The 14,195-nt window shown below is 43.1% G+C and overlaps 1 protein-coding gene across 8 annotated transcripts in view; it reads right to left on the bottom strand.

Moving 5' to 3' along the window:
* The window catches only part of PTK2B (protein tyrosine kinase 2 beta), a 94,376-nt gene that overhangs the window by 40,281 nt on the left and 39,900 nt on the right, over nucleotides 1-14,195 (bottom strand). For all 8 annotated transcript variants that reach the window (XM_063300421.1, XM_063300470.1, XM_063300454.1 and 5 more), the window contains exons 2-3: nucleotides 2,935-3,190; nucleotides 98-276 (exon numbers count right to left, since the gene is read on the bottom strand). In XM_063300421.1, the coding sequence (XP_063156491.1) occupies nucleotides 98-276; nucleotides 2,935-3,156 (401 nt within the window). In that variant the 5' untranslated portion in view covers nucleotides 3,157-3,190. The remainder of the gene's footprint in view (nucleotides 1-97; nucleotides 277-2,934; nucleotides 3,191-14,195) is intronic.

The raw sequence follows: 14,195 nt of genomic DNA, 5'->3' as shown, positions 1-14,195 counted from the left end.
TAAGCATGAAGCTAATCTGGAAAGGTTGGCTGAAATTATCATCTCTGTATTGAGGCTAAGGGGGTTGGTGGGAACGGGATGGACAGGGGCTCTGTACCTCCATTCGGCCTCAATGTGCAAACATTCGTATTTGTCCTGGACTTCCCCAACTGTCAGGTCTGGATGAAGCCAATGGATCTCGTCCGATTTCACATGCTTCAGGCGTAATCCATAGCACTCAGCAAGCTGGATATCAGGACCAATTCTTCCACTCTGTAGGATTGACTTTATTACTTCCTGTAAAGGAAAAATGCAGATAAATAGCAGGAAGGAGAGAAAAAAAATAACACAGTGGTGAGAAATGTCTGAACTTTAAACAAATGGATTCTGGACAGAGCAGACTGGTAATTCATGTGAGCAGTATCTTAAAATCAGATATCCACCCTCTATTCTAGATGTTAGCATAGAATTTAGTCTGGAGAAGTGCAAGAAGCATTTCTAATTAAAAAGAAAAGTCAAGGGAAAAAAATCTGTAAGAAATGGGGCTTCACTGGCACTGAGAATGTTCTATTACACACTCCTCACCAGCAAGATCTTTGCCAACCCACTAATGTCACTTTGGCTGTCATCTGTAATGTTTCACATATATAACCATTTTGGATATTCCTCCTTGGACCCAAGAATTAGCATCTAAATGACAGGAAAAAATTGTGGAGGTCTAAGACTTTCCCCAACATACTGAACCCCAGCTACATTTGGGAAATAATTGTCATGTTCACTGTTTCAATGTAGTTTATACATCATAACGTTTCACATGCCATGGCGCTGACGCACATTTCTGTTTGGGAGGGAGCTGCTGTGAGACCTTGTACCAAGCTCTGTATGTGAAATCAGGACAATGGAATGCGTTTGGGTTATGTGCTCTGTTCAAGGACTTTTCCCGCAGACCATCAGAAACCGTTAGGAGCACCTGGGATTGTGAACTTGGGAAGATTCTACGGGGGGAGGGATCTCATTTGCACCGAGGGTTTTTAATTTGAATTTGGCGCGCTTTTATCATTCTCAGCTTTCTCTGTGATCCTGCACACCATTCTTTAATAAATCAGGTATCTTTGAGTTCCTGCTTATGAGTCTGATAGTGTTTTAGAATAGGCAACCATTACAATAAAGTTTTAGGTAAATGAAAGCAGATAGCTGTATCTTGAAGATGTATTTGACTACAATTCCCATCAGCTAGCGTGACCAATGGTAAGGCATTGTGAGATAGGGTCCTGATATCCAGAAGGCACAAGATTGTGATTTTTGATTGGGGAGGACGGGTATGATCAGTGTTTTTTGGCATTCTGTCTGGTTTTAACTACTCTACCTGCATATGTATCTCTTTTCCGTATTTAGAATTATATTAAAATTGTCTGAAATATAAATTGTGAGAGACTGTATATGACTTGAACATTACAATGAAGAAAGTACATTTGTTTATTTTGTTTTTTTGGAGGGGAAAAGTGGTAACTGGCTTTGTAAGCCTGTTAAAAGAGGCCCTAAATTTTCACCAAACCTAAGCAGGGAGATGGTATATTCAGAAGTGGTTGAGTAAAACACACCTAGAATTTAAGAACTGCTTTGCTATGTTATACCAAAAATACATGTAGTTCAGCATTTTATTCTCAAGAACAGTTCGCTCTTGAGAATATTCACAGAGCATACTGACAATACATCTTCTTTCCGCTTTGCCCCAGCAGCTAAATTCAGAGGTATACTACTTCTAAACAGGGGTGTTCCACTTAGCTATATTCTAGTGGTATGCAAAAGTACCAGAAATATTAAGAAAAATAGCTATTCCCAAAACTGTGTGTGTGTTTGTGTGTGTGTGTAACAATCCAGTAAGGACAAGGATACCTAAGGTATTTTTAATTTTGTCAGTTTTGATGTACTATAGAAAAAAGAATTCCCCTGAATCCACCTCTTCCACAGGGCTAATCTTTATATGACCCTGCTTTTCCTCATCTCTGGTTTACCTTGTTTGATCTAAATTAAGCCCCTACATGGCTTAGCCAATGGGTCACCAACCCTGGCTGAAGGGCTATATGCAGTCCCCAGCCCCCTTTATATAGCCCTATAAGTTGCTCTACCCTAATTGCCAATTTTTAGTTACACATTTTTTCCAAATAAAATCTTGGCCCTGTCCATTTTGATAATGTCACTGAGTTACTACCCTGCTTTCTATAGTTTTGGGAAGTTAAAACAAAAAGTATGGCCTCTAGCCACAAAACAGGTTGCCCATTCCTGCTTTAGCCTGTGGCCTGTCTGTAGACCCAACTGTAATTCATTCTGAGGGTGGGATGTATGGCAGCCTGTCTTGAAAGAGCTCTATTTCTGTAAAAAGCCAGTTCCTTGTCCTCTATCATTCTCTTGGCCAGGGGTGGTAAACCGACAGCCCCCAGGGTCTAAGACGGCGTTGCTGAATTTTGGTGATGCTATTTTGGCCTGTTTTTCAAGTTTTGGTGCAATTTTAAGGACAGGAATGGGAAAACAAGTTCAAAAGGGCAGCCTCCCTACCCTCTGATTCCCTCCTCCCCACCTTCAAAAAAAGCCTAAACAATTCTCCACACTCTGGACCTCGCTGACTGGGAATCGGCAGAGGATGTGATGCAGTTTACACATTGTGTGCAGAAACGCTTTGAACACACTCCTTGGAGTTTGGGTAATATACACTTGTGCATGTTAATAAGGGGCATTTTGTTCATTTAAATCAGTGTTTTTCAAACTTGGGAACCCTAAGATGGGTGGCCTTCAACCCCCACAATTCCCCTGCCAGCATTCTGGGGAATTCTGGGAGTTGAAGTCCACCCATCTTAAAGTTGCCAAGTTTGAAAAACACTGATTTAAATGGGAGGATATTGGTCCACACCCATTGCGAGAAGCCATCAGCCAATGAGACTGATCCGTGAAACTCACCCGGATCTCCGTCATGACTGTACATTTCACCAGTTTGAAGTTCTTGCCCATGTTGAAGCTGTTGCTGTGGAAGCAAACCTTGAGGATCCGAACTTCATCCTTGTCGATATCGATGGGTACAGCAACCATGGTGGACTCCGAGGGCCCTGCCAGGCTGAAGCAACTGCGGAGAGAATTTGCTCTCAGACGGTTCAAGGCCTCTGGCAGTCCGGACATCATCATGAGCAATGCACCGCTAATGCCGGAGCATTACCTCCTGGCAACAAGAAAGAAAACAACAGAGAAGTCAGCAGGAAACTGGGTTTGCCAACCTGGACCTGTGGTTCCAATGTGCCAATGCACAGATTTCTTGATTTTTGGCAATCCCTTTACCCTACCAGAATTCTTATACATTAAAATAGTTTTTCAATTTAGAAAATCAGGAAGTTGGCCTACTGAAAGCTAAAGCACCAGCTCTAGTAGTATATTTATTTCCAAAAGCATCTTAGGCTCCACAAGATTTCTTTGAAAATAAAAATGGGGGTTAGCTATAGTTAAGTAATTTGTCTGGAAATGTATCTGCCTGCTCAGAAAAAATAGAAAAAGATAGCTGGCGTCCGTAGGAGACCATCCTACAGAATGGGAATAATAGATGGGGTGGCAAAGGGCCTTCAGTTACAGTGCTACCAACGTCCTCCGCAGTAGCCAGTTTGAAATGAGGCAAGTCCTCCTCCAGCACCCATTTTCAGGGAATGCCTACAAAATGCTCTTAAAATTTCAAAGGTATCCACCAGGCTCAGAAGAATATAGCACAGAGCATCTGCAGTCTTTCCCATCTGGAAGAAAAGACTTGGCTGCAACTGTCTTGTGGTGGAAGTCAAAGGAGGAGGAAATAATACAACATTTCCCCATTATTACCTTTTCCCTCAAAACCTCAGAAACCTATTTTGGGAGAAAAGGAAAGAGGCTGTGGTTCTAGATACTGTATTACACAGTTTTTGAAGCCTCATGCAAGAGAACTGATGATTCTGAAATAACGGGTCCTGGACATGAAACGTGATGGTTTTCATCCCCTCTCTGCAGGCTGCAATCAATGGACAAACGTTATATAAGGAAAAAGGGAGCTAAGCCCAGAGTTTGGGGGAGCGTATCTCAAGCAACCTGTCAGGATGAATCCCCCCCATGTACGCCTACAGGCCCAGGGGACTCAGACCTGCAATCAAACAAGCCTTAACCACACCATAGCATCGTCCCTCAGTGCCTTGCAGGACACCCCCTGAACCAGTGCCACCTTTAAACATTTCTTTCCCTTCCTTCAGCTCCAAACACTGACCAGAAGGTCGGTCTAAACACCATTTTAATTTTCTACACCATCCCTACAAACTGTTGCAGAAAGGCATTGGTGGAAGATTTAAAGGGCCATTAGACACAGCTGCCTGGCCTGATTTGGAGGACTGGGGTTGCCTGCGAGAGCCCAACAGGCTCCCCAAATTGAGGAGGGGGCTACACTCGAGGGCATTTTTGCTCCCCTCCCCTCTCCTGTTAAATATATATGTCAACTCTTTCTACTTTCCAGGGAGAATTCCTCCTTTTTGTCTTGTTTGGATCCAGTCCCTCCTTTGTCATAACGTTATGAGCCTGTCCACATGTCTGTGCCCTGGAAAACACGTGTTTCCCTTCCGCTCTTGCTTTCACATAGCCCCCCTCCAGAGAGTCAATGCTACTGAATTACAAATTGTTCTATAATAAAGGCAACCCAACCCACGGAAAAAGCAAATGTTCTTTGGTTATCATTAAAAAGGAGACTGTCAGAGTCCATGTACAAACATGCTCACTGCAGAAGAAGCCAATGCCAAATGTTAGATAGCGGTATTAGAGGAGAAAAAGACAAAAACGTGATCTCTACTTCAGTACTGATCTCGCCAAGGTATGTACAGTGAACTTGGGCTACCTGTATCCCAACAAAGAACAGCCTTGAGCAATGCACAAGAATGCAAGACGGGGAGTTCAAGCAGAGGAAGTGGAGCTACAACCCCCTCCCCAAAGCACCGTTTTCACTTCTGTGAAAAGTCACACCCAAAGCATGCTTTTGTTTTCGTTAGCTTTTACCCATGATTCTTCAGGGCAAGGATATGGTCAATCCTCTTGCAGACTGCTGGCAAGAGCCACACTCCAGCAGGGACCCACTTGTATTCCAGAGCACTCCTTTGCTTCCTCCTCCCCCTCCTTCTCCCTACTGTTCCTTGCCCTCTTCAAGTAGGCAAGCCTTCCCAGAAGCTAGGAGAAATATCCACAGCCTCCCCTGGCTTGGTCCTCTCTTCTGATGCAGCTTGGGCCCAGAGGGAAAGGACAGTATGCAACGATGGTAGGGAAACAGGCCCATTTAGGACATCTTGAACATTGGGTTTAGTCCAAGGAGGGTAGATCTTAGCTGAGCGTTAAGACATTTCAGTGCAACAATAAAGCATTTACTTAAGAGACTTCCTGCACTGAACTAGATCTAAGACCCCCTTCATGGCTTTTTTTTTTTAGTAATCTAGCACCTCCCCCTCCCTCACCATCTGCACCCCATCTCTGCATTAGCAGCATCCAAAGCATCTGATCAGGCCCGTGCAGGGATGAGTTGCTATTATTCATGTCTTGTGAAGTTAGGCAGGAGAGGGAAAATCCAAAAATAAGCCAAACTGTGCCAAGTGGAAGTGTCTATGTATCTCTGGGCTTCCTCTCCCCACCTCCTGCTTGGGGAATAAACATAACGCCATTATAAAACAACCACCACCTCACAACGGTCTCTTTTCTGTTGTTAAGAGATGCTGCACTTCTTGAATTTCTGCCTGATAAGCAGCCACCCAAGCAGCAGGAGCTTTGCAGGAAGGAAATGGGTAGTTTCAGATACCGTTTTTGCTCCAGTTGGGCACTAGAGGGTGTCAGAGCCACACAAACCTGACCTTTGAGGACCACACAGAGGTGGGAGGCATCTGATTTGCAAGAAAGTGCCATTCTCACAAGTACAGGCACTTCCCAGGGGAGCTGGAGTTGGTTGACTGAGCTTCTCCAACCTGCTGCCACTCACTGATCTTTGCCAATTTCAACTCTCCATCTGGTACCCAGAGCGGTTCTGCTCCTTGTTTATCAGGACTCCAAGCAGGAGCACCAGGGTGGGAATGGGAGAGAAACATGCTCCTTATCTCCCCTTTAGTTCCTCTGCTTTCAAAAGTTCCTTGTTCTCTCCCTTCAAACTGCTTGCAGCTTCCTGGGGAGGGAGGGAGACACAAAACACAGCTGTCTTATGAAGGACTACTTGGCCTTTCAGGGTGACATGGAGAACTGCAGAAGATCCCCCTTTACCCCTCAGTGAGGGGAAAACACATGCCAGGCTGAAATCTGGTTCAGTGGAGCAGCCCATCCACTTTCTTTGGAGGATCCTCAGGCAACCACAATTTTAACCTTATAGCAATCAAGATTTGCTGGGCTGGGCTGGGCCAATTCACTGAGCTCAGTAGTCGTCTACACTTGATTTTCCTTACATCCAAGCCCTAAACTCTACCCAGTACCAAGATCACCTTTGAAATGCCATAGCAGCCACAAAGGAACCTTACAGAACAAATAAAAATATGCAGTCATACAAATGGGTACATCTAGTCTAGCACTATCAATGGCTCAAGGTTTCAGCTAGGGAGACTCAATAGACTTTGAAGAGTCCCTTTTTCTGAATATGCTGGCAGACTGAAACTGGGAGTTTCTGTGCTCTTCCCCTAAAGGATGCACCCTTTATGGTTTGAAACCGGGATTTACTACTGAGTCACACTCTTGGCCTTTCTCCTTTGACATCTTGGTCTCCCTCCTCTAAAAGGACACTACAGTACCCACTAAACTTAGTACTGTCTCATTTGATTGTAAACTTATTCATTTTATACATCCCAAACCTATATGGCAGGAATGGGTTACTTGTGGAATGTAGATTGCCCACAGCCTTCCAGCACCCTAATTTGGCAAAACAATTGAAAAGGTGGCCATAAAACTTGGGATGGTTTTCAGGTTTTTTGGAGGGAGGGGTTTAAGGGAGGAGAACCAGAGGGAGTTGCCTTCCAGAGTCCTCCCACTCCTATTTCCATCAAGTTCTCCTAAAAAAAGGCTCAAAGCAAATAAAAATGGCCCCGCTGTTCCAGCAATATCAGACCAGAGGATCTCCTATGGCTCTCTAGAGCAGTGTTGCTTAGCCTCAGCCACTTTAAGATGTGTGGACTTCAACTCCCAGAATTCCCCAGCCAGCATGCTAGCTGGGGAATTCTGGGAGTTGAAGTTCACACATCTTAAAGTGGCTGAGGCTAAGAATACTGCTCTGGAAGGTCAGGGCTGCTGATCCTGATAGCTCAGAAGTTGCCCTGTAATGCTAGAAGGGAACCAGAAGGCCACAGCCCACTGTGATATGTACTTCAAAGAATTTACAATACAGTTTTCACCACAAGTGAACTTGGAAAAACATGTAGAAACATATATGAGAATATTGTATACAAAACATATATAAAACAAGCATGTGTGGGACCAGTCAGGTTCAGAATCTGGGTGGGAAGGGAGTGTGGTATTCTCCAGTCGAAGTTCTACAAGGCAGCTGAAAGCTTCAGCATAGATTTTGACCTATTCACATGTGGTCTGACTCCACAATCAGGCTGATGACTGTTGGAGCTATAAAGTTTTTTACAGTAAGAAAGAAAAATGCTTCAGGGTTGGGGAGCCCTGTTTATTTGCAGCAAGTTCCATCATGCCTGATTTTTCAGCCTTTTCTCACTAAAATCTGGAACAGTGTCTGCTATGGTCTTTCTTTTCTTTCTTTCATTTAATATTTGCAGTTCGTAAAAAGGCACTTTTTGCTTCCCTGCCTCGTAGCTGCATCATTTTCTGCTACGAAGCAATACTTACTGCAAAAAATAGAGAGAGGGGAGCAAAGAAATAACTTATTTGACAGCAGGCCAAATCCCTGAATTGCTAAGAGCAGACTTGCTGTGTTAATGGGCCTGCTGAGGAATTGGCTGACCTAATCCATTCTACATCTTCTCTCTAGAGAGTGAGCTTTAGAATGTGTGTGTGATAAAAGAGCCCCCATCCCTGTTTTCCTGTGGAGCTCGGCTGTCATCGTGCACCTGATGACATGTGAATAAGCTGTGCTGGATCAGGCCAAAACCCCATTTAATCTAGCATTCTGTACTCACAGAGACCAGTCAGAATGGCTAACATATTTAGGCTGAAAACAAAAAATTCGAATGCTGTGCTGCCATTTACTGATTGTCCAAGTTTATACAACTCAAATATAGTAGCCTATCGGCCCTTTGAGGTAGGCCAGGTCAGAAAACACACCACAAGGACTACTGGAACTCTATTGTTGTACGACAGTGTTTCTCAACCTTGGCCACTTGAAGATACGTGGACTTCAACTCCCAGAACCCCCAGCCAACCATGCTGGCTGGAGAATTCTGGGAGTTGAAGTCCACACATCTTCAAGTGGCCCAGGCTGAGAAACACTGTTGTAGGGTATAACAACAGAGCCTGGAAAACCTGCCAGTGTTTCCCTCTGCCCCCTCTTTGGACCATAGAGAATCAAGGCAGGGTTATTTGGAGTCTCTCTCTCATGCTTCCATCTCTCTCAGAGCTGAGATGTTATTTACTGTCTCATTTATCTACTAATGGCTTGTGCATTCCTTCCTGTTGTCTCTCCTCCGCATAGCCCTACTAAGCAGATGCTTCTGTAAGGAAGAGCAGATGTGTAATTGTCAATGGGACACCATGAAAAAAAAATGCCCCTAAAATAGCATTAGCAGTCACCTTGCGGGCAAAGCCACAGAACTGCAGTGCTGACGGAAGCCGGGATGGAGGCATCTGAGGGCTAAAGATCCTGTGATTTGATCTGATTATTTATTTAACAGATTTATATAGCTGCTCATCTCAAATAAATGACTCTGGGCCGCTTACAACATTAAAATAATAATAATAATAAAATAATAATAATAACAACAACAACAACAACAATAATAATAATATAAAAACCCATAGCAGCCCAAGATCAAAACAACAAACAGTGATCAACATGGCCAGGAGATGGGTTCCCTCATGCATCTGGAGCCCTAGGCTCAAGCACAGAACCACGTCTTCAGGGTCTTATGGAAGGCCAATAGGGACGGGGCGAATCTGATCTCTGGAGGAATGACATTCCAGAGGGCAGGTGCCATGACAGAAAACACTCTCCTCCTGGGTCCTGCCAGCCAGCACACTTTGGTGGATGGGACCCAGAGCATGCCCCTCCTGTCTGACTGGATAAGATGTGTAGAAAAAACTGGGGAGAGGTGGTCCCATAAGTAACCCAGCCCCAAGACCTGAAGGGCATTAAAGATGACGACCACCACTTTGAATTGCACCCGGAAGCACACTGGTAACCCATGAAGCTCACAGAGCAGTGGTGTCACATGTGCCAAAAAACAGGCACCGCTAATGGCCCATGCTGCTGCATTCTGCAACAGCTGCAGCTTCCAAATGCTCCTCAAGGGCAGCCGCCATGTAGAGCGCATTGCAGCAGTCCAATCTAGAGGTCACCAGAGCATGAGTGACTGCAAGTAGGGCATCCCAATCCAGGAATGGACCAAACTGGAATACACTCCAAAGCTGTCCAAAGGCCCTCCTAGCCACGGCTGCCACCAGCTCTTCGAGCAAGAACCGTGAGTCCATTACGCTGTGAGCCGTCTTAACTCCTGCGCCTCCCTCCATTTCACTCCCAAGGGCAAGCCATGTTAAAGCATAAAATACCAAAGGGGTCTCAGGGACCACAAAGATTGATCGCTTAATATACCTGTTAGTCATTTAGTGCCACATCATTTGCACATTAGGGGGAATAGGTAAGGATTTGCTGTTCTATTTATTTAATGCATTGTTTGGGGGGTAGTTTCATGGCAGCAAACAATAAAAATATGTTATGGACTTTTAGGAAGCACTTTGTTCAGCAAGTCTGTTTCAAAAATGCATTTCTCAAGTTTTGTTTAGCTCTATCACCTTCTCTCCTGGACTGAACTCAGGAGAAACTGCTTTGAGTCAAGTAGATCTCGACTCAAAAGAACCTTTACCTCTTTACTGAAATACCACCAATTAGCTAAAAATGCATGAAATCACTATGCCATTGCCTCATTTTCTTCCTCAACAGAGCAATTTTTCAGCTTTTATAAAAGCCTCTGATTCTAGTTTTAAAAGCATGGCATGTACATCTATTCAGCTGAATATATATTTGATTGCGACCACTGATACCAATTTCTTTTCAAAAGCATGGGAGAAGGGACAAGACTGAAAGTTATTTTATAGAAGTATTTGTTTATTTATTTATTACTCATATTTAGCCACCGCCCATCTCCCCCAGAAGAGGGACTCTGGGCAGTTTACAATAAAATTCCCCATAAAACATAAACATTAAAATCACATAAAACAATTATAATAAAACCCAATAAATAAATAAAATCCAAGAGAAATGTAAAATCCAGGCTGGTGGGAGGGACTCTAGGGTGCAAGCCATCCCCAAGAATGGTTATTCCCTTTCCCGCCCCAGGCGAGATGGCAAAACCAGGTCTTCAGGGTATAAAAGAACCTGCACCAGAGCAAAAGTAAAAACACACTTATGTTTAGTACACTGATGTGATCTGAACTAGGAGTGACTAACTCAGAAAGGGTCTTGGTAGGTAATTCATAAACATGTTCATCCATTGCATAAGCCTGTCATGGAAAAAAGAAAAGTCCTTTAGGGATCTGCAGGAAAGGAATAATAAAATGGGGCATGGCCTTGTAGGGTTATCTGGAGTGAGTCTGAGCCTGTTGTTAAGGCATCCCGGAGGTGTCCTGTAGCTGGGTCCATGCAGTTATGCCAGCCTCTGAGAAAAGGTGTGATCGCTCCAGCCTTGAAGGAGTCGTGGTATGCCCCCTTCTCAAGAGGCCATCACTGGACTCAATTCCTCTGGTCAGTTATTGTCCGATCTCCAACCTTCCCTTTCTTGGGAAGTTGTTGAAAAGGTGATTGGACAACAGTTGCAGAGGCTCTTGGAGGAAACTAATTATCTGGATCTGTTTTGTGCTGGAGACAGCATTGGCTGTGCTTGTTGATGACTTTTGGGGGAGCCAGGATGGGAGTGGTACATCCATTCTAGTTCTCCTTGACCTCTCAGTGACTTTTGATACCATCAATCATAATATTCTTCTGGACAAACTGCAGGGATTCAGAGGTGGACGTACTCTGTTGTGGTGGTTCTTCTCCTTTCTTCAGTCAGTCCTAGTCAACTGTTGATGTGGGGGAGGGGAAAATTTAAATCTGGGGCTCCTCAGGGTGGGGTGCCTCAGGGCTTGATGCTCTCACCCTTTTGTTTAATATCCATATGAAACTGCTGGATGAGGCTATCAGTCAGTTTGGAGTCAAATATCATCAGTACACTGATGATACCCAGGCTGACCAGGTGAACCTGTCAAGGTCCTGTCTCAGTGTCTGAAGCCTGTGCGTGTCTGCATGGGGAGGAGCAGACTCAGGCTCAATCCTGCCCAAGCCAAGTGGCTGTAGATATTTGGCTCCCCCAGTCCTGGGGCTTTCCAACTTTAATCTTGGATGGGGTTGTACTTCTCAACTTGACTGCTGTACAATCTGGGGGTCTTCTTGGACTTACAGCTCCTACTCAAAGAATAGGTGGCAGCTGTGGCCTTTGCACAGATTCATCTAGTGTGCCAGTTGCCCCCATTCCTGGATTTGGAGGCCTTTCAAACAGTTACTCATGCCCCAATCACCTCATGAATAAACTCCTGCAATACATGCTACATGATGCTGCCCTTGAAGACCATTTGGAAGCTACAGTTGCTCCAGAATGCACAGTGTGGGCAGTGATGGGCATGCTATGCTACGTCCATATGATGCCACTGCTGCTCTGGTTCGCAGTTGCCTTCTGGGTACAATTCAAGGTGCTGGTTGTTACCTAAAAAGTCCTCCATGGCATAGGCCTGGCTACCTGAAGAACCAACTGTCTTCTATTGTTTCTGCTGAGCCAATGAGATTGGGTACAGTGATGCACCCAAGCTCCCTTCAATAAAACAGTAGCATCTATCAGGACTCAGAAAGCATGCCTTCTATGTCACAGCATCTATCCTCTGGAAAGCATCCCCCAGATAGCCATATAGCTCCCGCCCTGATGACATTCAGAAAGTCACTGAAAGCCTGGCTATTCTCTTAGGCCTGGAGAAGAGTAGAGGATGAGCCCCAGTAGGTTATTTTATTGTTTTTTAGAGTTTGTCTTCTGAGTTTTTAATATCTTTTTCTTTTTTTTAATTGTTCCTACTTTTTTAATGTAAGCATCATCTGGAATTGGGTGGACTCTACATTGAATGAGGAAAGGAAGGAAAGGAAAGGAAAGGAAAGGAAAGGAAAGGAAAGGAAAGGAAAGGAAAGGAAAGGAAAGGAAAGGAAAGGAAAGGAAAGGAAAGGAAAGGAAGAACAGGGGGAAAATACAATGAAGGAGATATGATACATGTACAAACCTATGGATACTGAGGAAAAATAATTCTTTGTCTCTTTTCTCTTTTTCTTGCTGTCATGCACAAGCACACACAATAGTAGAGTCTGGGATGCATAATAAAGCTGAATGGTGGGAGATTCAGGACAGATTAAAACTTTCTAAACTTTGGAATTCCCTGCCACAAGATAGAGTAATAGCTTTAAAAGGGGATTAGACAAATTCACAGAGAATAAGATTATCCATGGCTAACAGTCATCATGGATATATATTGCCTGTGGTGTTAGAGGTAAAAAGGACCAAAAATGTAACTTGGTAGAAGGCATTTCTCTACATCTCACTGCTGGTTCTTACATATATACTGCATTATACAAGAATCTATATTTAGGTATCGTGGTAACAACATTGCCATATTCTGTTGTGTATTTGCATGATCTTATTGGATTGTCCTTCCAAACGAGATTAGGTCTGCCCTGTGCATTCCCTCAGGAAGGGTACAGGTAGTCCTTGACTTACGACCATTCATTTAGTGACCATTCAAACTTATGATGGCGTTGAAAAAAGTGAATCATGACCAGTTCTCACATTTACTTTTTTTATATAAGGATTTTATTAAATTTCAAGCAAAGATAAAAGCTACCGAAAAACAAAAAACTGCAAAGAAAAAAAGAGAAAAAACTAAGTGTAGAAACACAAGATAAAAAATTTTCAAAGTTACAAAAAGAGGTGACTTCTGACTTTTAACAGCAAGGATATACAAAATTTTCCATAATCAATCACTTACTCTATATTAAACCAAAATCACATTATTTCTATAAACCATTCCACTGGTACATAGTAAAAATCACTAAATACAGTTACTCCCTCCCCTTTTATTAAAAGAAAAAAAAAAAGAAAAAATTATATAAACCTCCTAATCAACTCCCCCCAGATAAGATTTATTTCCTTCCTACTACTATTCTATACATTTCTGTCTACTATAATAAAGATCAGACTAAGAAACATATAAATTGTCTGCCATTGTACTTGATAATACAATTTTAATAATCTTAATCATATTAAACCCAAAACCATCCAAATAGACATTATTTTTTATTATACCTTAATAATCTTAATCCAAATTGTTACAGATAAATGAAATCAGCCAAACCCGAAAAGCAATCCAGATAAATATTCTTAAACCCTTATCCCACTTCAAAATAAACCAGAGCATTTACATATCCCCACAATGCGCATAGAGCCTTTTTTAAAAAAAAAACTGAACAGCCCAACTGCCCCCTCAAAAACTCCAACTTCTCTTCAGGAGACCTCCCATACATAATAACCCCTTCTTTTCCATGGCATTCCACCAGAAGATCAATTTCACTTGTGGCCTGCAACTCAGTCACTCGCTTAAATTTCTCCAACTTGACTATCCAATCTTTATCCAGCATTTCAACAGAAATCCTGATCTCACTCTTAGAAGAGACATTTCTGTCACTGTTAAATTCCTCAGTTTCATCCATGACATCCCCAGACAGATGACACATTTTAGACCTCATATTTTCCACAATGTCCTGAATGCCTTGCATAAAAACTTGGTAGGAGTCAGAAGAAATCTGTTTAAAATCCTGGTGAAAGTCAGAAAGAATCTGTTTGAAATCCTCCATGTCTCACGCAGTAGATTATGGCGCCCCTTAGGAGCTTAACCAGTGAAAGTCGAAGATATGAAAGAATTCTGGAATGTGTTTACACAAGAGAAAGCGATATATTCAGACAGTTCTC

Source organism: Candoia aspera, chromosome 1 (assembly GCF_035149785.1).
Source record: "Candoia aspera isolate rCanAsp1 chromosome 1, rCanAsp1.hap2, whole genome shotgun sequence".
Classification (NCBI taxonomy): Eukaryota; Metazoa; Chordata; class Lepidosauria; order Squamata; family Boidae; genus Candoia; species Candoia aspera.
Note: the sequence above shows the minus strand (reverse complement) of the source record. Positions and strands in the feature narration are given on the sequence as shown.